The sequence below is a fragment of the Sebastes fasciatus genome, chromosome 18, assembly GCF_043250625.1.
Source record: "Sebastes fasciatus isolate fSebFas1 chromosome 18, fSebFas1.pri, whole genome shotgun sequence".
NCBI classification, from domain to species: Eukaryota; Metazoa; Chordata; class Actinopteri; order Perciformes; family Sebastidae; genus Sebastes; species Sebastes fasciatus.
In genome coordinates this window covers 6026975-6050569 of record NC_133812.1, presented here as the reverse complement: position 1 = coordinate 6050569, position 23595 = coordinate 6026975, and the positions used below count along the sequence as shown (strand labels likewise).

Here is a 23595-nt window from a genome sequence, read left to right as displayed (position 1 = left end):
TATAACTTTACGAGAAAAAAAGTCATAAATTTAAGAGAAAAAAGTCGTAATATTAGGAAAACACATTACCAGCAACCAACAAAACGAGCTAGCAGCCTGAGCCTGATTCTGGACGGGTAGCAGCTGTTTGTCTCGGTTTCTTTCTTCGGAATAAACGCAGTTCTTGCACAATCTTTTCAAGGTCCTGATACTGATGATAATGTGGTGCTGATGTACCAACAGATTAAGTATTTCCTTATTTGTGAAACCTAAACTTAAGTATAACTTCACAAGATGCTCCACGCTCCTCATTTTCACACAGGGGGCACGCTGCTCTATTTCCCCTCTAAAATAACACGTAAAACTTGTAACTTTATTATCGTAAAATTACAACTCTATTCTTGTAATATTACGACTTTTTTCTCGTAAAATTACGACTTTATTCTCATAATATTACGACTTTTTCCTCGTAAAATTACGATTTTATTCTTGAAATATTACAACTTTTTTTCTCATAAAATTACGATGTTCTTCTCGTAATATTACGACCTTTTTTCTAGTAAATTTATGACTTTATTCTAGTAATATTACGCCTTTTTTTCTCGTAAAATTACGACTTTATTCTCGAAAATTCAGATTTTCTTTCCTCAATGTGGCCCTAATACACCGTCGTAGTAATAGGGTTGAGACTGAAGATGTCTTTTTGTCTCTTTCAGGCTACAGCCCATTTGCCCCATTGAGAGCAGACTGCCCCCTCCTGAGCCCGAGCAGATCCCTCTCCGCACCCTGCAGTTTAAGCGTGGCCTGCTCCATGAACTACGCAAGGGCAATGCCACCAAAGAGCAAATCCGCCTGCACAACCTGGTCCAGCAGCTGCCCCGAGCCATCATCATCGGGGTGCGCAAGGGGGGCACCCGCGCCCTGCTGGAGATGCTCAACCTGCATCCGGCAGTGGTCAAGGCCTCACAGGAGATCCACTTCTTTGACAATGACCAAAACTACGCCCGGGGCATCGACTGGTACAGGGAGAAAATGCCCTTCTCCTTCCCTCACCAGATTACCATTGAGAAGAGCCCCGCCTACTTCATCACAGAGGAGGTCCCTGAACGCATCTTCAAGATGAACTCCTCCATCAAGCTGCTGATCATCGTCCGCGAGCCCACCACCAGAGCCGTATCCGACTACACGCAAGTGCTGGAGGGCAAGGAGCGCAAGAACAAGACCTACCACAAGTTTGAGAAGCTGGCCATCGACTCCAACACCTGCGAGGTGAACACAAAGTACAAAGCGGTGCGGACCAGCATCTACACCAAACACTTGGAGCGCTGGCTCAAGTACTTTCCCGTGGAGCAGTTTCACATCGTGGACGGGGACCGCCTCATCACGGACCCGCTGCCGGAGCTGCAGCTCGTCGAGCACTTCCTCAACCTCCCCTCGAGAATCAGCCAGTACAACCTGTACTTCAACGCCACCAGGGGATTTTACTGTCTGCGATTTAACATTGTCTTCAACAAGTGCCTGGCAGGCAGCAAGGGCCGCATCCATCCAGATGTGGACCCGTCAGTGGTGACTAAACTGCAGAAGTTCTTTCACCCCTTCAATCAGAAGTTTTACCAGATCACTGGTAGGACATTCAACTGGCCATGATGAGCGTCGGACTCCTCCAATGAGATTCCTTGGATTTTTTTTTTTTAAATGCCAAGCTATGAGATCTCAAAAAAATATTAATATAGCACTTTGATTGAGTTTAATACAAGAACGACAGTGTGACCAAATATAGAAGGGACTTGATGTACGTTTGTTTTTACGTGTGTGAAAATAAAACAAAAATAGTTTGATGGTTTGACTAAAAGATTCAGTTCAAAGCACTTGATCTTTCAAATGAATTCACCTGTCTGTCATTGTTCCCCGTAAAGAGGAAAGAACAGCACTGAACTGTGTGATTAACAGAAGAGATTATTTTTGTTGCTCTTTAAAAGACTATCAAACACTGACATTCATGCTGTTAAGATAAAGCTTTAAGTGTGATGCTTTTCTCATGATGAAACACCTTAAAAAGATGACAAAATGACATTTGGCAAGCAACATAATTGTTCATTTTGTTCCCCATCGTGTTGTTTATTTGACCAAAACTGCATGTGCAATCAAGATGACATTATTCTAACATCGTAGACTCTTGTATTAGTTGTCTTCTGTTGTCTGATCATATTGGTTTTCCACCACATTTTCATTTTTGAATTCATGCTGTGATGAATCCTTTTAGAAGGTGACCTCTTTTCATTCTCAACACAGTCTGGAGATCAGAACAGGATCAATCTTGACTCAAACCATGTCCAAATCCCTCAAAGCATTTACGACTCAAACCTGTGTTTTTTAATGTAACTAGGCTATGTTGCGTACTCCCAGCCCCTACAGCTTTTTCATTGGTTTGTGAACACCTGGCAAAAAAAGCCATAGTGAGAAAAAAAAAAATGGTTGTCCTCTGATGGTTGTTGTCAAACCAACTGTTTATTCTATGATGATTAGCAAGAGTTGTCTGTTTCTGTGCAAATATTCATTCTGTAGCATAAGTGTGTTGTTAAAAAAGGTTAAATTAAAAGAACATGTAAATATTTGTCAGCTTGTTTATTGATCACTTTTGTTTCACTTATACACCGTTGTTCTCTGATAAGGATAGACTCCCCCCAAAAACACCTTGAACGGGGGAAAATTGATGAAACCTCTCCCTGGATGGACAGACATTAAATAGATGTTAGACCAACATAATAAAATGACAGTAAAAGGATGACAGAATGTAAACAGATATGAAGAATATGCATGTCAAGCAGCTTCCACATGTCTCCAAACAGATAGAACCTGAGCCACACGACCTCCTCTCCACCGTGGAGACCTGGATGGAAGACAGGCTGCACAAACACAAGAATCTAAGCCGAAGCACAGCCTTCACACAGATAGGAGAATGAACAAGTACACAGAGAGAGAGAGGGACAAGAGTCGAGGCATAAATCTACTGGAGGACGGAGATCCTGTCCGATGGTACAGCACAGAGAAGCCTGAGTGGTTTCTCAAAATGTCGAACTGTTCTTTTAACTTGATAAAACTGTACATAAAATCCATTCCATTCCTGGCAAGTCAGTGTGTAAAACCAATTGATATTGAACAATTGAATTGATATTGCATAAGTGAATTGCCAGTTTTGGTGTGTGCTCTATTGGAGCAGTATTGATGGTAAAGAGTGACAGCAGCAGGAAGGAAGGACCTGCGGTGTCTCTCCTTCACACACTGCTGGTGAAGCAGTCTGTCACTGAAGGAGCTGTTTATATAGCCTGCATGATACACCATGCTAATGCACGGGGCAAAGTGTAGGATGTGCATTTTGTAGACCATCTTCAGAACATTGTGGTTTCGCCACGGCAGACCCACGTCGTCAATAACATCATTGGATTCTCTGAGCACCACGGTTGTCTTTATGAATCGTCCTTCACATCATTCCGTGACCTCATGACGTTTTCCATCGCGGGCAAGGAAAGTGATTAGGAAAAGACATTAGGACTTAATTTATTTACTTTAGACCGCAGCCCTGATGAAATGTATAAAGAGAAGAATAATAAGTTTGGGGAAATAAATAAGGGGTGAAATGCAAGGGAAAATCATGCAGAAAAAAATAAATGCATAAATACATACATTTAAAAATAAATATAAAATAAATAAAAGATAAATGCAAAAATTAATGAATAAAAGCAAAAATAAATGAATAAATATAAAAATAATAAAAAAATAAAAAAAATTAGAAATTAATAAAAATTAATACATAAAAATAAAAGGGAAAATTAAACATAAGGTAATTAATACAAAGATAAATAAATAAAGAAGCAAAATAAAACAGAAATAAGATAAGATACGATTAGATAAGACATTCCTTTATTAGTCCCACAGTGGGGACATATGCAGTGTACGGCAGCAAAGGGGATAGTGCAGAAACAAGAAGAATCAGTAAAAACGAAAAGCAAGATACAACACAGTATAAAAAAAGCAAAACAAAAGCAGACATATAAAATATGAACAATTTAAATAGAAGGAAATATAAAAATTGGAACAATATGAACAAGGGGAAATATTAAAAAATAGGAACAACATATACAGTATTGACAATAAACAGACGGTAAGTGGAATATTGCAAAATATCAATTTATGTAACATTTTATCAATTAATTAGTGGCTACATTTACTACAGATATTATTTTTGCTACATTTAATGACATTTATTTATTCATTAATTTATTTTTTATTTATTTTATCTTGGCAGGTTCCTTCCTCCATAGCACGAGGTGTGACAGAGATGCTGCTGCTGACACCTAGTGTTGTGTCACAACAGTGAATAAAGTGGATTCGTGCCTTTTCTTTTGCAAGAAGCAACTTGGGAAGAAGTAAAAAATATTTTGTAACATAAACCTAACCAGCAAGCATATTTTGATTTTTTTCTAAAACTATTCTATACAGCGTATCTCATCTGATAAATGTATTTACTTATGGTAAAACGTCGTTAACCCATGATGTTTGTGTAGCAGTATAAATCGTCCTGTGTGCAGTGAGGTCCAGTCTCCATGGTTCCGCCCCGCCCCGCCCCGCTGCTGGAGCGCCTCCCACCCAGCGACGCGCCGTGTTCCTGTGTGTTGATGCCGTCCATCCTACTGTCCATCCGCGAAAGCAAATTCAAACCAACTTTTTGACCAAAAAAAACCACTCCAAACATGGCTTACACGACTGCGGGTGGGACTAAGAAGAAGGTGTGCTACTACTATGACGGTACGGGACATCCCGAGGGTCTGAATGTGAGGAGGCAGCTGTCTGGCAGGCTAACTAACGCTATAGCCGCTTAGCTAGTGTATTTAGCCGTTGATTGTATGGTGTTAAGCACAAGACAAGGCCTATAGAAGGAGGATGGGTCACTGGTCTTGTGTTTTGGTTATAACGCATGCGCAGTGTAACTGAAGCTGCGGTCGAGTGCTGGCCAGACTTTACTGCGCATGTGTCATACCCCCCAGGATATGACGCGTTGAAGATCCGTGACCTAGCCTCCTTCTATAGGCCTTGACACAAGCTAACTAGAGCCAGCTCGCTGCTAATGTTAATGACAGCGCCTGAGTGGCCTCCATGGTGCTAACTAGTGTCACCAACTGGTTAAATGAAAGCATGGAGATAACCTTATAACAGTTACGTAGAAGGAGTGAGAGTGTAAAAATGAACATTAAAGCTAAAGGAACCGTTAATGTTGAAGGTGTAATTGGCTAGACGTGAATATGCTTAACGTTACTCCTCATTAGCATGATTGTTTGAGCCATAATGGCCGCCGTGGGGGCCGGTGGCTTTGTGCACCGTGTTAATCAAATGGAGCTGGAGGAATCTGGAGGAAAACATAAGAACGATGACAAACTTTACACTAGTGATGGGAATTCCGTCTCTTTTTAGTGAGCCAGATCATTTGGCTCAGCTCACCAAGAAGAGCCGGCTCTTTTGGCTCCCAAACGGCTCTTCGTTTTAACACTTCTGCCTTTTATAATTCAGCCAAATTTAGCGCTGTTTTGATTTTTGATTAGTATGTGTACACATATATCACTTAAATTATTCAATATAATTATACTAACCCTATAATTTCCTGAATACCATAATTTTACATGCTGCTTTGTTTCCGACAGTCGCTCATCTTGTCTGCTATTTACTCTCTCTCTCTTTCATCACCTGATTGGTTGCACGGACGTTCAGTCACAGTCAGTGCATGGAGTGCCCGTGGCGCGGAGAAGATCGTCCTATCATTCTGCTTGAGTTAATTTAAAAAAAAAAAAAAAAAAACATCTCTCGGACGGGAGCCAGCTCCCATCGTTCACTTAAAAGAGCCGGCTCTCTGAGCCAGCTCGTTCGTGACCGACACATCGCTACTTTAGACCCAGAGAGAAAGTTACATTTTGGGAGGCCACAAAGCGAAATGTGAAAAGTATTTCACGCACAGTGTTGCACAGGCCTGGCTAATTGATGCGGAACGCTACTCAGTGGCTTCAGTGAGTGTTCACGCCTGTTTGGGTCCAGATGTGCAGAATCTCTCAGTAAAAGGAAACTCATGACCCCTCAGAGTTTACCCATGTCCTCCTCCCCCCAGAGGACTCCCACTTATTTTTAAACTCAGCAGTTCAGGTCAATGAGGACATAATTAGTCACAGTATATCTGCTGAGCTGGCTTTCCTATTAATTTTACAACGGTGCAGTCAGTGCCAAAAGGTGTCACTTTGTGCCATCACAATGGTTTGGCTGGATAAAGTTGTTCATACACTGATGTTCATCAAACTGTCATAGTGACCACAGGCCTATGAAAAGTCATTACATGGTGGATTCCTGATTTTGATTGGTATTTGGGATAACTAACTACATGTTTCTTCACACGCTGAAAATAGTTCCTGCAGTGCCTAGCGGTTTGAGGACATGACTGAACTTTTTTCATTATTATTATTTTATTGATATTCATGGGGAAACCAACAATAACACACAAAACGTTAATTGTTTGAAAAAAAAAACGACAGATACCAAATACCTATATCCCAGAGCAGAATGGCACATCAACAGAAATTGTGATACAGCATATATATATGACGGGAGACTGGCCAATCACAGGTCAGGCGTGGGGAAATCAAGAATGAAGTGGTACAATGTTGTGATCCACATTAAGAAATAAAAAGGGCTCCGTAATGTTAATTATACAGCCTATTTAAAAAATAAACTATGTGTTGGTGATGTCTTCAGTAGGAACCAGTGGGCTTAGGGCTGAGAGCCACAGACTGAGTAGGGAAGTCAGGTTTTTCATGGGATTTGTTGACGATAAGAAAAATGTAGAATAGCAACAACCTCATCCTTGTGATGATCGCCTCATGACTGCATGTGGAAATGTGAAAGATGTTGAGTTATTTACATATTTGAATCTGTGAAGCATGTGATGCATCTTGAAGATGTGTTAGTTTGGATACACAATGGAATCAATTCCTTAGAGATCTGCTTACTTACATTTAATACTGGTCCACTTGATTGTATGGCTGCTTTCATTCACATGTATTTGAGGCACTTTGAGGCCTCATTAGAAATGAGGCTTATTAGGATCGAGATATACAGTAATACAAAACTTTGTCAATGTAAATATAACCTGACAGCCCCACTAGCCATCCCTAAAATGTTGTCACAGTATTAATATTGAGGCATTTGTAAAAACATATCGTGATATTTGATTGTTGTCTGTATCAGTCGGCCCTCCTTATTAGATTAGATAGTACATGACACATACTATTGCTTGTGAATGTGGTCTTTAACTGGATATGTTTCCCTTTGCAGGTGACATGGGAAATTATTACTATGGACAAGGGCATCCCATGAAACCACATCGTATCCGGATGACTCACAACCTGCTTCTGAACTATGGACTGTACAGGAAAATGGAGATCTATGTATGATGATTTAATAACGTCCTCTATTGTATGCTGCACTGTTCTAACAGAATGGGAGATATAAATACAACATAACCATATCTGTAGTCTTCTTCTTCTCTCCCCTAGTTCTCATCCATCTGCTTTTGTTCTGTGTTTCAGAGACCACACAAAGCCACAGCAGAGGAGATGACAAAATATCACAGTGATGACTACATCAAGTTCCTCAAATCCATACGGCCAGACAACATGTCCGAGTTCAGCAAGCAGATGCAGCGGTGTAAGTAGTGTGCCGTCATTTTTACTGAACAGAGCCTGAACGCGTCATAATGTAATGTATCATAATGGTTACAGCTGCTAACAGCTAACGTTAAGTAGCTCTCGTCCTGCCGACTTCAACACGGATTCGTTGTTCACAAGGTAGCATTATCAGGGCAAAATAGGGAACGTCCCCTGGATGCGTCGATGGGGAGTTTACTGCGTCCCCAAGCACATTTTCTATCGTCCTCGGACAACGAGACGCCGTTACTCTCGAGCCCTGCCCCACGTTTTCATAATTTTGACATCGGCTTGGTATCCAAGCCCTCTGTTTCAGTCTGAAAAGTAATGCAAAACTCAATGATTTCATCAGTATTGCAATGGAAACCCTGTTCACAGGACAACACTCACAAAAAGCTGTTGTTGTTCTTCTTCTGTTGATATGCTCTCATGAGTATTTGATCCATTATTATTGTTTTAATGTTGCAGTCAACGTTGGAGAGGACTGTCCTGTGTTCGATGGCTTGTTTGAGTTCTGCCAACTCTCCGCTGGTGGCTCTGCTGGTAAGTTAGAACAAAATGTATATATAGAAAAGTTATAGACTTCGTCACCTGGAAATTATATAACTAAATGTTAGTTACATATACTGATAACATTTAGCATTTTGCATGCTGGAATGGACCCCATCAAACATTTTCTAATAGAATGTGTCACATTTTACAGCGAGTCATTAGTTACACAAATGAGTGTAACATCATTATAACAGGGTCATCCTGTAGTGTTCAGACTGTCCTTACCCAGAGGAGCTAAAGGGAGCACACCATCTGTGTGTAAATGGACTTGCATTTATATAGCTCCTTTCTAGTCTTCCGACCACTCAAAGTGCTTTACACTACATGTCAGCATTCACCATTCATACACACATTCATACACTGAAGGCAGAGGCTGCCATGCAAGGTGCCAACCTGCCCATCAGGATCTAATCTAAATACTCATTCACACACTGAAGGCTCAGCCTTCAGGAGCAATTTGGGGTTCAGTATCTTGACACTTCGACATGTGGACTGGATTGAACCGCTGATCCTCCGATTAGTAGACGACCTGCTTCACCTCTGAGCCATAGCCGCCCAATGGATGTGTGTTGGGCTCTAGCAGTCAAGAGGATTTCAGTACCATGCTTTTGAACTCTGAATCTTTTAGAAATGTTGACATTTCCAAACCAATCTTTGAATTTTTCAGAATTTTTACATCTATAAACTGTAATAAAATTGCTGACAGAATAATTTCTGGTATTAAACATTAAAGCCCCTCTATTTCAAATCCACATGATTTCTTTCTAACATGAAATATTCATGACTAGACTAAAGTTATTAAGAGTTTAACAGACAAAATTCAGCTGAAACTTTTCCACTCCCCCCCTCTTTTTCATAGACCCGTTTTGTCTTTTTTAAGGGGGGTACAGGACATATAGAAGTGGTGTACATCATCTGAAAGCTGAGAACCTGAAGATTAATTTGAGATGCAGCTCAGTAGTGTTTGTCAAGTTCTATTCATAAATCAGAAATAAAAAATGATTAATTAAAATAAATTGTGAGCTTTTGTTTAGAACATTATGATAGAAGTATATGATGGTCATCCTCGTGCTCTATTATGTGTCCTAAGTTGTTGCAGCAATTTGAGGGTTGATACCATTTGTTACACAGATTTGGTGCTAAATTTAACCGTTTTTTACCACTCGAATTCATAAAAATGATCAATAATCCTTCCAAAATACCACATTAAGACACCAAGACCTTGAGGAACACCATAGAAAAAGCCATGCTGTGATCTAGGATCAAAAACGTTTGACATTTTGAGATTTCTGCAAGAATTGCTTTTTTTGGTGATTGGATGTCGAGCACGTCTGTTCTGGAAATTACTCAGAAAAAAACTCTTATTGTTAATCTAGCTAGGAAAGCCATCCATCCTCTGAATGCTCTAGGTCTCTAGTTTGTGGCTGTAAAGTTTCATGAGGCTGTGATTATCCTAGAGGTCACCACAGGTCATTTTTCCAGGGAGGTCAAGTTTAAAAAAAAAAAAATGGTCTCACTACAATGACTACTATGGGGACTAACGTCATCACACATTAATACAGTTGGTCTCATTGGATCCACAAGAGTCTCAGCTTTACAGTGATACCCAATCTATGTAATTCATTCACTTATGGACCCCACTATGCAGAAAATATTCAAATACAACATTTTAGAATTGGAGAAAATAACACATTTATACTGCATGCAAAAAACGTGGGTATATAAAGTGGCTATCTCTGGGTAAAAGTGGGTAAAAGCCGCCACCCTCAAGGAGTGGTAGAGGTAAAGTGCTTCATCAGGACTGTGTGGGTGTGACTTCTTCGGTATGATCATGTGTTTTGTGTTGTGCACAGCTGGCTCAGTGAAACTAAACCGACAGCAGACTGACATCGCCGTGAACTGGGCTGGAGGACTTCACCACGCTAAGAAGTCGGAAGCGTCTGGATTCTGCTACGTTAATGACATCGTGCTGGCCATCTTGGAGCTGCTCAAGTGAGTTTCACCACCCGCTTGACAAATTCCCATTTCAAATAATGTCCATCAGCATGTATGTGTGTAAATGCAGTAAATGAAAACAAGCACTAGAACATTCTTCATCACAGCAGACTGAAAATCCAGTGAAGTGTGTGTTCTTATCCCATCTTTGCCTGTGTTGTCCCTCCCTCCCAGGTACCACCAGAGGGTGCTGTACATTGATATAGACATCCACCATGGGGACGGAGTAGAGGAGGCCTTCTTCACCACAGACAGGGTCATGACCGTGTCCTTCCATAAATACGGGGAGTACTTCCCTGGAACCGGAGACCTCCGGGTGAGCATCAGCCTTTGACCTCACTTCAATATTTACAAAAAGCTAGAATCTTTGCATCAAAAAGGTTATTATCACGTTGGCTGCAGCCACCTGATAATATGTTTAGTCACATAATTTAGCGACTTATCTGTTAACCCTCTTGTCCTTCTCTGTATTTAGGATATTGGAGCTGGAAAAGGCAAATATTACGCTGTCAACTTCCCCCTGCGTGATGGCATTGATGATGAGTCATACCAAAAAATCTTCAAGCCTGTGAGTATGACGCTGTAGACATCAACGTGACTAGATGTCTTTTTTATGTTTTCACTGCAAATATTTTTGACATTTTCAAAATCTGATTCAGTCATCCATCATGAAACAGAATTTTGTCATGTTTAATAAACTTGATTTAGATTTTTCCATTTAGAGGAATTGGTACAAAGCTACAGGTGATATCTCCCTTTCCAACCCCCACATCCCTTCCAAGGTCTATATACATACATACAAATACATTTAGCAAACAGATAGCATTAAGATTATTAAGATTGACAAATAAAACAATAATAATTATGTATATATATATATACTGTATATTAATCACACACGTTTTATCTGGGCGGCTGTGGCTCAGAGGGTAGAGCAGGTTGTCCACCAATCGGAAGGTCGGTGGTTCGATCCCCGGCTGCTCCGGGTCACATGTCGATGTGTCCTTGAGCAAGACACTTAACCCCAAATTGCTCCCGGAGGCATAGCCATCGGTGTGTGAATGAGTATTTAGATTAAATCCTGATGGGCAAAGTTGGCACCTTAGTAGCCTCTGCCATCAGTGTGTGTGAATGGGTGAATACTGACATGTAGTGTAAAGCGCTTTGAGTGGTCGGAAGACTAGAAAAGCGCTATATAAATCCAAGTCCATTTACCATTTATCTATTCAAAATGTACCTTAAATGTTCCTTTTATCTGTTCAAAATGTACCTTTTAAAGGGAGATTTGTCAAGTATTTAATACTCTTATCAACATGGGAGTGGGCAAATATGCTGCTTTATGCAAATGTATGTATATATTTATTATTGGAAATCAATTAACAACACAAAACAATGACAAATATTGTCCAGAAACCCTCACAGGTACTGCATTTAGCATAAGAAATATGCTCAAATCATAACATGGCAAACTGCAGCTCAACAGGCAACAACAGCTGTCAGTGTGTCAGTGTGCTGACTTGACTATGATTTGCCCCAAACTGCATGTGATTATCATAAAGTGGGCATGTCTGTAAAGGGGAGACTCGTGGATTCACCCACATATCTTGAGGTCGGAGGTCAAGGGACCCCTTTGATAATGACTTTAGAGTAACTTTGGAGTGTTGTTTAGCCTCCTTTGTGACAAGCTAGTATGACATGGTTGGTACCAATGGATTCCTTAGTTTTTTTTAAATTTTTTCATATGTTGCCGGTATCTTCTTCAAAACTGAGCCCACTTTAACCTAAAAATTGCAAATTGAAGTGTCTTCTGAATTGGTTCCAGATTCTAAGAGATTTTTTGACATTTACAATGTGGGTCCCTGGTTTCAGAGATAACAAGACTTTTGTCATGTTTTCTCAGAAGACCACTTTAACCTTTTTATACCTTAATAGTCTTGACTATGACTTTTATTGCACATTATTCCAGTGTCTATACCTCACACTATGTTAAAGTTGCTCTAAACAATGTCTTTATTTTCACGATGGATACAATTATCTCCGTGTCACACCTGCCATAGTAAGTACAGCGGGATGTCAGGTGGTTGACTCTCTTCCTGTGGCCCTGCAGGTGATGGCCAAGGTGATGGAGATGTACCAGCCCAGTGCTGTGGTTCTTCAGTGCGGTGCAGACTCTCTCTCAGGAGACCGCCTCGGCTGCTTTAACCTCACCATTCGTGGTACGCATACACAAAGCACGTAAATTAAAAATGAATGGAAGTCAGAAACCATGCTGGAAGTGTTACATTGTGCCTCTTTATTTTCCACCAGGCCATGCCAAGTGTGTGGAGTACATCAAGTCCTTCAACCTCCCGATGCTCATGCTGGGCGGAGGAGGATACACCATCCGCAACGTGGCTCGCTGCTGGACCTACGAGACCGCTGTAGCTCTGGACACAGACATCCCCGACGGTTTGTCACAGATTCCATCTCTAAATATGAGTGAATGTGAAGGATGCTGAAAGTAGCACTTTTGTCTGTGCTGTGTTAAGCAATAGACGATAGCGGCAGAGCAGGTCAGCAGGTCTCAACCTCTAAAAGCTGTCTTGAAATCACTGAAAAGTTCTAAAAATGATTATTAATGTTTCATATTCAATCAACCACAAGTTAATTCTATTAAGAGAAGCACAGGGCGTGTGTAGATCTGATGCAAGATATATAACTGACTCTTTTGTGTAATGAAATTAGTTCTCTTTTAACAAAGAGAGGCGTGAAAATGAGCTTCAGCTCAGAATTGAAACACTGGAAAAGTTAAAATGTCTGCAGCACCTCTCTTGCTTGACTTGGCTCCCTCTTTATACTGTGGTGTTGGGATGTGAGGAGGGATCTGGGGGTCAGTGGTGAGCGGATGTTATATGGCTTCACCTCTGTGAAGGGACAGCCTGATAGCTACCTGACTCAGCAGACTGTCTCCTCCACTGAGTGTGTGTGTGTGTGGGTGTAACATAAAGACAGGGGATGTAATCACAGCCTGTCCAATGGGCCAGCAGTTCTCTTAATGGAATTTCGGGACATTAAGTGAACTCCCCGCTCATTTCAATCCATCCTCCACTCAGTGAGGATCAGCACGGGTTCTAACGCCTCAGTAAATCATATTAACAGCCGTGTTATCGCTGCTTTTTCATCCCAAACGACTGATAATTTGACACTGTGTTTTTATCTGCAGCGTATAAATCTCATCTCAGCTGTTCGTCTTGGCTCGGTTTGCTTACTGTTCTCATTGATGTTTCTATCGCAGAACTGCCATACAATGACTACTTTGAGTACTTTGGGCCTGACTTCAAGCTGCACATCAGCCCCTCCAACATGACCAACCAGAACACACAGGAGTACATGGACAAGATCAAGTATGTACCGTCCTTTTATTCATAGCACTGTTTCTTAACAAAGCTGCAGTAGGAATGATTATTAATTATTACTGATGACTATGTAAACATTAAGGTTATAATCTTAAATAGTTGTTCTTTTTATTGAGTTCAAAGAGGACCTGTTATGCTTTTTGTATTTTTTCAAAAAGACACAAGTTACCAAAGTAAGCTAATCGAAGCTAATCAATAAGGTTATGAATAATGTGAACGCTAGCACTAGCTGAGTCAACGTTAGCTGTGCTAAGTCTGGAAATGACTGAAAGGGTTAGTTCCGATATTTTATAAGTGGAGTTGTATGTATACTGCACTGTATACGTGTTCTGCGAAGTAAAATTAGTGACAGACAGGAGTACCGGCACGAAAGCGAAGCAACGTACTGCTGTGGACGCCGCGTTAGTTTGGATCTGAGAGTCACAATAACACAAACAAACTGTCCGATCGATGCAGCGGTAGACCAGCAACTCCTGTGTTCTGTGAGGTAAAATTACTGTTTTTGTCAATGGAATCTGGTGACTTTGAAGAGAATGATATAACAGCTTCAGTTTGCCGTTGGAAAGGGCTGTCTGACGGCGAGGTAAAGCAGCTGTGGACGGGAGCAGCAGACCCCTAAAAAAGGCCCACCTAAAGAAAAGTGTATGCTATATTTATAATATTTTCCCCACTTTACCTTACTGTCAGACAGCCTTTTCTGACAGGGAACTGAAGCCACCAAACTCCATTCACAAAAACAGTAATTTTACCTCGCAGAACACGTATTCAATATCGGAACTAACCCTTTCAGTTATTTCCAAACTTAGCACAGCTAACGTTGGCTCACCCATTTTAACACTTCAGTTGCTGGTCTATCACTGCATCGATCGGTTGGTTAGGGTTCAAGCCCAGAAGGGGCAGAACCCTATTGAGTTTGGAGGTGAAGCGGGTTCGGGAGGTGAAGCTATAACTTAAGTAGTTTTTGTGCCTAAACCAAACAGATTTAATCTTCAACAGTTATTTGCAGCGTTTTTTGGAAGTCGCAAACGTCAGATCAGAAAACACTTCTGTGTGTCGTTCTAGAGGGCAAACGATGCGTTTTGTGTGTTGAAGGGTTTTGGCGAAGACGACCTGTCAATCACAGTCAGTTGTGAACATTAATATCTGATTGGTCATTGATGGGCACCGGGCCACCGTGTCCAGCTTTCTCTGCTGATGTACGGATCCCCCCTAGATGATGTACTTCGGTAAAGTTGGAAAGATATTGACAGATTCAAACTTCCTGGATCAATAGCTCATAACCAAATTTTAATTTTTAATGGGAAAAATATTCAATAACTTCAGTATTATGCAGTGTAGTACCACCAAAATCACTTAACATTTGGTGAATTTTGAATGGGAAAAAAAATTCAATAACTTCACTTTTATAAAGTGTAGATCCATCAACTAATTAAGACATTTTGATGGAACTACACTTTTTAAAAGCAAAAGTTATTGAATATTTTTTCCCATTCAAAATTCACCAAAATTATGCAAAAGCATATTTTTCCAAACTAAGTGTTGTAGTACAGCTATGAGGAGATCATTGATGTGTGAAGATCATTGATGTGTGAAGTAATGTTGATGGTACTACACTGTTGCACTTTGTAGACGGTCCCTGACCAGTCATCTCACAGCCGGCTGCACATAGAGACCAATGTAATGTGTCCAGCTCGGAGGTTACTAACTCAAGTTACTAACTCGAGGGAACGAGATACCTAACTCGAGGGAACAAATTAATAAAAAAATTCTCAAGGCATGTCATCACATTCTCATGCCGTCACAGTGTGATGTCATCACATTCTCATGACATCACAGTGGGATTGTCATCACATTGTGATGTCATCCTATTCTCATGCTGTCACAGTGTGATGTCATCACATTCTCATGACATCACAGTGGGATTGTCATCACATTGTGATGTCATCCCATTCTCATGCCGTCACAGTGTGATGTCATCACATTCTCATGACATCACAGTGTGATGTCATCAGCCTTCCATTTATGTTGGCTTTGAAGTTTTCATCCTTTGGTGTACGATTCTTATGGATAGACCAACTCATTTAAGTCTCTCACACTTGCTGATATTGTTAGCTGGCCGGTATTCGGTTGAACATCAACAATCGACGAGGGTGACTGCATCATTTACATTTCATCATGGGACAAACGTTAACCTTACCAAGCTCTTCGAAACTGAAGGCCGAAATGGATGAACTCCTAAAGAGCGAAGAAGCCTGGGCGGCAAAATTCAACGCTATGAAGGAGCTCTCAGAAAACGTTTCCAGGATAGAACAGAGCTGGGAGAGTAAAATACATCAGTTGGAGGACGACAACAAGGACCTCACGGACAAGTTGGACCTCGCTGAGAACGACGTGAAAATAGAGGCTGAACTCCAGGAGAAGATTAGCCAGTTGGAGACACAGCTCGACCAGAGGAACTCCAAAATCCTAGATCTCAGCAAGCAGACGATGAGTCTCTCTGAGGGGCTCACTGAGACTAGAAAAAAGCTGTTGGACAAACGAGATGAACTTGGAGACTACGAAGAAACCTGGGAGGGCAAATACAGGGAACAGAAAATCTATTTCTATAAGGTCCAGAATGAGAAAGACGACTTCTACATGACCAAGATCAAATGGATTTCGGGCGACAAGGAGAAACTTCAGGACAAGTTCAACGAGGACCTGGCGGAGAGTGACCACAGCTGGATGAACGCAGTCAAACGGATGGACGATGAGACGACGCTTCTGGAGGATATCTGTCTGGACATGAAGAAGAAGATGAGAGGATTCTTTTCTTCCAGTAGGATGGAGGATCGAGGGAAATGGTTACAGGAGTTGAAAAGCAAAATGCGTGAGAAGTTGAAGAAAGAGGAGGAGCAGGAAGCTGAGGTGGAACAGGGAGCGCAGCAGGATGAGGCGGAGGAAAAGAAGGAGCCGGAGAAGAAGAAAAAGGGATTTTTTCGGGTAGAAGAGGAGGCTGCTGGCTGTTCAGCTTCTGCAGCCTGTGACAGTCAGGTAGAGGAGGCTGCTGGCTGTTCAGCTTCTGCAGCCTGTGACAGTCAGGTAGAGGAGGCTGCTGGCTGTTCAGCTTCTGCAGCCTGTGACTGTCAGGTAGAGGAGGCTGCTGGCTGTGCAGCTTAGGTTGGACAACAATAGCTCCCTCTTCCTCCCCCCCCTCTACATCTCCTTCCTTCCTCCACCCCCACCTCCCTCCTCATGTACCTCAGGGGCGACTGTGGCTCAGAGGTAGGTGGAGCAGGTCGTCCACCAATCTGAAGGTCGGTGGTTTCGATCCCTTTGCTCCGGGTCACATGTCGATGTGTCCTTGAGCAAGACACTCAACCCCAAATTGCTCCCGAAGGCTGAGCCATCGGTGTGTGAATGAGTGTTTACATCCTGATGGGCCAAGTGGGCACCTTGTATGGCCAGCCTCTGCCATCAGTGTGTGAATGTGTGTGTGAACGGGTGAATGCTGACATGTAGTGTAAAGCACTTTGAATGGTCGGAAGACCAGAGAAGTGCTGTAGAAATGCAAGTCCATTTACCATTTACTAACCCTTCCTCTCTCTTCCCCCCCATCACCCCATCACCCTCTAGGTCTCCACCCTCACATCCTGTCAAAGGGATAGTTTGGGTGTTTTGAAGTGGGGTACTTTTACTTGTATTAGGTACTTATCCATAGTAGTTGTGATACTTACAGTGGATGGAGGACCTGACACAACCCCACTTCAAAACACCCAAACTATCCCTTTGACATTAGGGGCGACATAGTGACTAAGTGATTAGCACTGTAGCCTCATGCAGACACCAACAGCTGTCGGGCTGTGTGGACTTTGTATAGTCTGCCTGTGTCTGCGTGGGTTTTCTCCTGGTGCTCAGGTTTCCTCCCACAATATTTGGACACTGTATATATGTGTATATATACAGTAGTTTGAAGAAACACCATCTGCATGTAGTAGATGGTGTAGCTTGGACACATCATCAGTGATGAATGATGATTATATAATGATTATATAATGATTATATATATATATGTATATATATATACAAATAAATGATTAATAAAATAAATAAATAATAAACAGTCAAATACAATTTTGATATGTCTGTCTCTCTGAATAAATGTGTACAATATAAATACAACTGCATGACATTATGGTGGCTATAAAGTAGAAGTACTGGTATCCGTTTAAGTTGTGATTTAAACAACGCTGAAGCCGATCAATAAAATGATCAATGTCACGTAATAAAAGATGTTCCAAATGGTATTTTAGGCGCCGGTTCTGTAATAAACAATGATATTTTGCCGTAAAAACCATGTAACCTTTATGACTGAGGGGCTCGTGATTATTTTTAATATGAGCATTATTTACTGCTAATTAGGATGCACGCGCACATGGACACGCGCACGGTAGTCTGAAATAAGATAGCAACTAACAGACCGGTGTAAACAGAACCTAAGTGACACATCCAACCTGGTGGATTGTCAGTACTAAACTATCTCTAAACTTGATTAAAGGGACAAATTAAAGGGGCAGTGAGCTCAATTTACTTTATTGACGATTGCTACCAAATTTTCTGTGGATCATTATTGGACCGAGCTCATCAAAAGTTGCATAAAGCTTGTTGATATCTTATTGCATTTCGAAGATAATAAGTCAACAACCATTTGGCCCATCATCTCGAAACTTGCGAGCTATGTCCACAAGAGTACCTTGAGCGAAAAAGGCTCTTGGCGAACTGCCACTTGCAGCTGTAACTTGTTTGTGTTATTGTGTTACTTTTGGATCTGAACTAACGTGGAGTCCACATCAGCAGCTTAGCTTCCGTGTCGGTACTCCAGGTCTGCTTCTCCAAACTGGGAGCGCGCCGACCACCATCTAAGTTACTGTACGTAATACACTGACTATGGATAAGGGATACAAAACTGAACCGTAAAAAAGAAAATTACAATAATGACGTGCAAACCGAATCGTGGGCTTGTTGAACCGTTATTAATTATTTGATGAGGTTCCAGAGACATATAGGAGGCATTTATCTGAACATAGGCCCATTTGACCATTAAGTACCCTGCTTTATTTCATGTATAAAATCAGTGATATGGCTTCATATAATATAGAAATATAATTTGTTACTATCAATCAATCTATGTATATATTTTGGAGTTCAAACACATAGAAAATGGTTATGTTTTTCTTCTCCCTAATGTGCCAAACAAACTGAACTGAAACCATCACCCAAAAACCGCGATACAAACTGAACCTTGGGCTTGTTGAACCGTTGCACCACAAATATATACTGTATTGCTCCACAGATATATAGAAAATAGCATTTTGACGCTCAGACATACATACTTTGACAAAGATTTGAATGTTCCCATTTGAATACATAAGGAACACCTCTGGGAAGCTACATGATATATGAAACTCAACATAAATGAAACGGACATGAATGAAACATGAAGAATAAACCTAATTTTCTAACAAATATTTCTGTGTCCATGTAACAATTGATTTCATGCTAGTTATTTAAATGGCTCCAGACTCACCCGAGTGTATCGGCTTTGTGTATGTGATGTGTTCAGGCAGCGACTGTTTGAGAACCTGCGGATGCTGCCTCATGCTCCTGGAGTGCAGATGCAGGCCATCCCGGAGGACGCAATCCCAGACGACACCGTGGACGAGGACACGGAGGATCCTGACAAACGCTTGTCCAGTAAGACTGCTGTTTATTTTCATTCCATATCCCTTCTCTTACACACAGTTAGGATGAGTTGATATACCCATGTTTATTCCTCGTTATGCTCAACTTTGTCACAATAATGTGTTTGTGACAAATACTGGTTATTGCTGACTCTTGAAATAGATGACTTCCTTGATTTCATAATGTGGTAGCATTTACTGTTAGTGAATGATCTATAAAGAAACTATATTCCTGTTAGCATCTGATTGTATAGAAGTCTATGAGAAAATGATCCTACTTCTCACTTGATTTATTACCTCAGTAAACATTGTAAACATGAGTTTATGGTCTGAAGCTTTCCCTACTAGTATCTAAGAAAAGCTGAGCCCCTCCCGGATGTCATCACCCTAAAACAATTTATAAAAACTCAAACTAAATCTTCCAATTTGAATAAAGTGATCCAGTGTATTAAATTAGACTTTTTAATTTTGTTGTAGCATCATTCATCAGAGTGTGTTGTGTGCTTGCAGTTCGTGCCACGGACAAGAGGATAGCCTGTGATGAAGAGTTCTCCGACTCTGAGGACGAGGGGGAGGGAGGCAGGAAGAATGTGGCCAATCACAAGAAGGGTACAAAAAGGCCCCGAGTGGACGAAGACAAGAAGGAAGGAGAGGAGAAGAAGACCGGTGGGTATTCTCAAGTGTGAATGCTTCCACAGTGGTGAAATGACTGATGTTGTTTTTATACATGATTCTTTTGTTCTCCTTCCTATCGCAGAGATAAAAGAGGAAGAGAAAACAAAGGACATCGGCGCTGAGAAGACTGAGTCTAAAAGGTAAGAGGAGCCTCTCTACCAGTATTTGTCCCAACAACGTCTTCACACACACGTCCCCAAAACATCTTTCTTTTGTGATTCTGTATTTACTCACTACCTCTTCACGTCCAGTTCAGAGCGACTGAATGCTGTTTTAAATTCAGTTAAGTTCTGTGTTTACACCTGTCTGGCAGTGCTTTCACGTGCACTAAAGTAACCCAGTTACTGTCGGCTTTCTGCACTAATGGTTTCTGTAACCAGGGAAGAGGATTAGAGAAACCTTAATGCTGATACTGCATTTTTCTCTGAACGCATATTTTCAATTTGCCCTTTATAAGTTTTTTGATCAGCTTTTCACCAGGGCTGTCAAAGTTAATGCGAACGTGTTAACGCAAATTCATTTTAACGCCGCTAATTTCTTTGATGCATTAACTCAACTTGGGATTTTTAAGTTGCGGCGGGCTTTTTTTATGCTAAATGCAGTACCTGTGAGGGTTTCTGGACAATATTTGTCATTGTTTTGTGTTGTTAATTGATTTCCAATAATAAATATATACATACATTTGCATAAAGCAGCATATTTGTCCACTCCCATGTTGATAAGAGTATTAAATACTTGACAAATCTCCCTTTAAGGTACATTTTGAACAGATAAATAAAATGTGTGATTAATTTGTGGTTCATCACGATTAACTACGGACAATCATGAGATTAATCGTGATTAAATATTTTAATCGATTGACAGCCCTGCTTTTTAAGTGTGCATGACAAAAACAGTTAAAGACGTATCCTTTTGACAGCAGTGCAGCAGGATGAGAGGAAAGATCATTACACGTAGCGTGCATCCTTGTATTCAAGTCTGATTAAAACTCACACAAAGCTGGTATCCACAGCTGTGCTCTGTGCAAGCTGTGCACTCTCACTACAGAGCCATGTCCTCATTGCATCAGTCCAAATGTTCTGAAACACACACACAGACACTAAAATAAGGAAAGCAGAATATCTTAATGCAGTTAAAGAAAGTAAGCCATAGTTCCTAAACAAGGTGTATTGGAAAATCTGACCTGGTGTGTGTAAACGCAGATTTTACAGTAACCAGGTTAGCACAGTATCTAATCTAAGAGTAACCTGGTTTCTTGTGTGCATGTACATCCAGTATACTGTAGGTCTGTCTTGTTTAGCATGCAGTTCTGTACAGCTCTGGATTGGTTTGTAATAAAGTGTGATCCCGCGATTACATACAAAGTCAATGCAAAGACGCAAATAGACGCGAATTCGCAACGGGCAACGCGAATGGCGCGAATGACACAATGCGAACACACGGATTTGCATATTCCATTCGTGTGACGCTGTGTCGCGAAAGCTTATCAGCGTTGAGATTCTCCTCCTGTCGTCACTGACGTCCTGATGTTGTTAAATCAGAAAAGGAGGAAATAAATCTTGTATGCGTCTGTGGTCACCCGAGAGCTACGAGAGTACATCATATGTGTACGGAGACCGGACCAAACGCTGTGTATAAATGTGTGTGTATAAACCACAGACTCTCTATGGTAGAAACAACAGCGTCGCTGCCGTATTTATGTCTAGATGACTTTATGTTGAGTGTTGATGGAGCAGCTGTATAGCCTGGCACTGATCCATCCAAACTCCATTCAGAAAACAAGCAATTTAAAAGTTGTTTGCTTGTCGTCTTGCAGACAGACCTGATAAAGCATGAATTCAGACTTTTTACAAATCTGCATCATTATGTAGTTATTTCGGCATCATTTGATCCGTTTATTGATATTAAATCACAGCACAATCTGTTTATTTTGGGTTCATACCGCAGTAGCGACGTGTGGCTTGCTAGATACAGTCAGTGCAATGGCACTGTATGTGAATACAGCTCTCCGCCGGGTGATGTTATGAACCCAGACACAACGGAGTTTGGTTGTCTGACATATCTGGGACTTCCACAAGCAAAGCAGCAACAGTGGTTATTTCTTCCATGGTCAATGGAGGAAATGGTGGAAAGAAAAGTTGTTGGTAATTATGGACACAAATGATGCCGGCGGTCCGACTTGCGCGAGTAAAGCGAGGCGAAAATTTGCTTGGCTCTTGGTGAGAATGCGACATTAGACTTCCTGAAATCACGTGTGTATGATTAAAATCGCACTTCATGAGGAATGCTGTGAAGTTTTATTTGCCTTTTAAATGTTTAATTTGGCCAATCTAATTGTGTTTCTACTTATTCTACATATTGCAGCGCACCTTTTCCCCCGTAATATTTAGAATAAATCTCCAACTCTCATTTTCCTTCAGCAGTGTGAAGACTGAACAGACCAGCAGTGCCTGAATTCTTCTTCTTCTACTTCCACAAACACACACAAAACTCAACGGTGCTGTCCCCCCCCCCCCTCAAGGATCCAACTCTTCACTGAATCACTGTCGGAAGCATTATATTTATTATGACTATTTTCTACTTGTAAATCTCTTGTGAGTCGTCCCTCCTTGTGCAGCGTATCAGTGGATTCCTTGAATCCAACATGCTAATTATGTCCTTTGATACCCTGAACCGTGTTATTCCAATGTGCTTTATCTTCTGAAGGAAACCTTGACTTAACTTGTGTGTAGGAAACTGTGGGTGAACCTATAGATGAACCTAGAAAGAGTTCATGTTTAAATTTCAATATTTTGTATTCGTCAATAAAACGTTTATACTGTTTCGCTGAAATGTGTATTACTTGAAATATGGTGCTAGCTCAGAGGTTTGTGTAATGATTATTATTCAAATGTTTTTATCAGGTTTTCAAACATTTACACATTATACAGTATGCCAACATCTGCATCTGCATCTACCTGAGAGGCTGGCCAACACCAAAATTAATAAATATATAGTAAGAAATATTAGATATAAATGTAAATTATGTCTGCTGTGGATCGGGCGTTTTGAGGAGGAAGAAGATATACACGTAGGCAAAATTGTTGGTACCCTTCCGTTAAAGAAAGAAAAACCCACAATGGTCACTGAAATAACTTGAAACTGACAAAAGTAATAATAAAAATTCACTGAAAATTAACTAATGAAAATCAGATATTGTTTTTGAATTGTGGTTCAACAGAATCATTTTAAAAAATAAACTTATGAAACTGGCCAGGACAAAAATGATGGTACCCCTAGAAAAGATGTAAAATAATGTGACCATAGGGACATATTAAACTAAGGTGTGTCCTGTAAATAGCATCACAGGTATCTTCAAACTTGTAATCAGTCAGTCTGCCTATTTAAAGGGTGAAAAGTAGTCACTGTGCTGTTTGGTGTCATGGTGTGTACCACACTGAACATGGACCACAGAAAGCTAAGGAGAGAGTTGTCTCAGGAGATCAGAACGAACATTATAGACCTTCATGTTAAAGGTAAAGGCTATAAGACCATCTC

General features: G+C 40.9%; 2 protein-coding genes across 3 annotated transcripts in view; both read left to right on the top strand.

Moving 5' to 3' along the window:
* LOC141755635 (heparan sulfate glucosamine 3-O-sulfotransferase 5) overlaps positions 1–2592 on the top strand; it is an 85229-nt gene extending 82637 nt beyond the window's left edge. Inside the window, exon 4 of the mRNA XM_074614680.1 lies at positions 696–2592. Within this exon, the coding sequence (XP_074470781.1) occupies positions 696–1626 (931 nt within the window). The 3' untranslated portion in view covers positions 1627–2592. The remainder of the gene's footprint in view (positions 1–695) is intronic.
* Positions 2593–4603: 2011 nt separating this feature from the next.
* On the top strand, positions 4604–22879 carry LOC141755634 (histone deacetylase 2). Of its 2 annotated transcripts, none has more exons than XM_074614678.1 (14): positions 4604–4785; positions 7351–7463; positions 7605–7722; positions 8190–8264; positions 10127–10265; positions 10443–10584; positions 10744–10836; positions 12376–12484; positions 12576–12716; positions 13543–13651; positions 19266–19396; positions 19894–20049; positions 20141–20198; positions 22482–22879. In XM_074614678.1, exons 1-14 carry the CDS (start codon positions 4731–4733, stop codon positions 22510–22512), a joined length of 1470 nt encoding a protein of 489 aa, XP_074470779.1. In that variant the 5' UTR covers positions 4604–4730; the 3' UTR covers positions 22513–22879. The 2 variants fall into 2 exon arrangements, with proteins under 2 accessions (XP_074470779.1, XP_074470778.1); XM_074614677.1 differs by having other exon boundaries at positions 4605–4785; positions 22479–22879.
* The last annotated feature ends 716 nt before the right edge of the window (positions 22880–23595 follow it).

Excerpts from the sequence above, each read along its gene's own strand:
- LOC141755634 (XM_074614677.1), top strand. The coding sequence starts at position 4,731 with ATGGCTTACACGACTGCGGGTGGGACTAAGAAGAAGGTGTGCTACTAC. Across the intron at positions 12,485-12,575 it reads CTTTAACCTCACCATTCGTG|GCCATGCCAAGTGTGTGGAG; the intron begins GTACGCATACAC and ends ATTTTCCACCAG. Across the intron at positions 13,652-19,265 it reads GAGTACATGGACAAGATCAA|GCAGCGACTGTTTGAGAACC; the intron begins GTATGTACCGTC and ends TGATGTGTTCAG.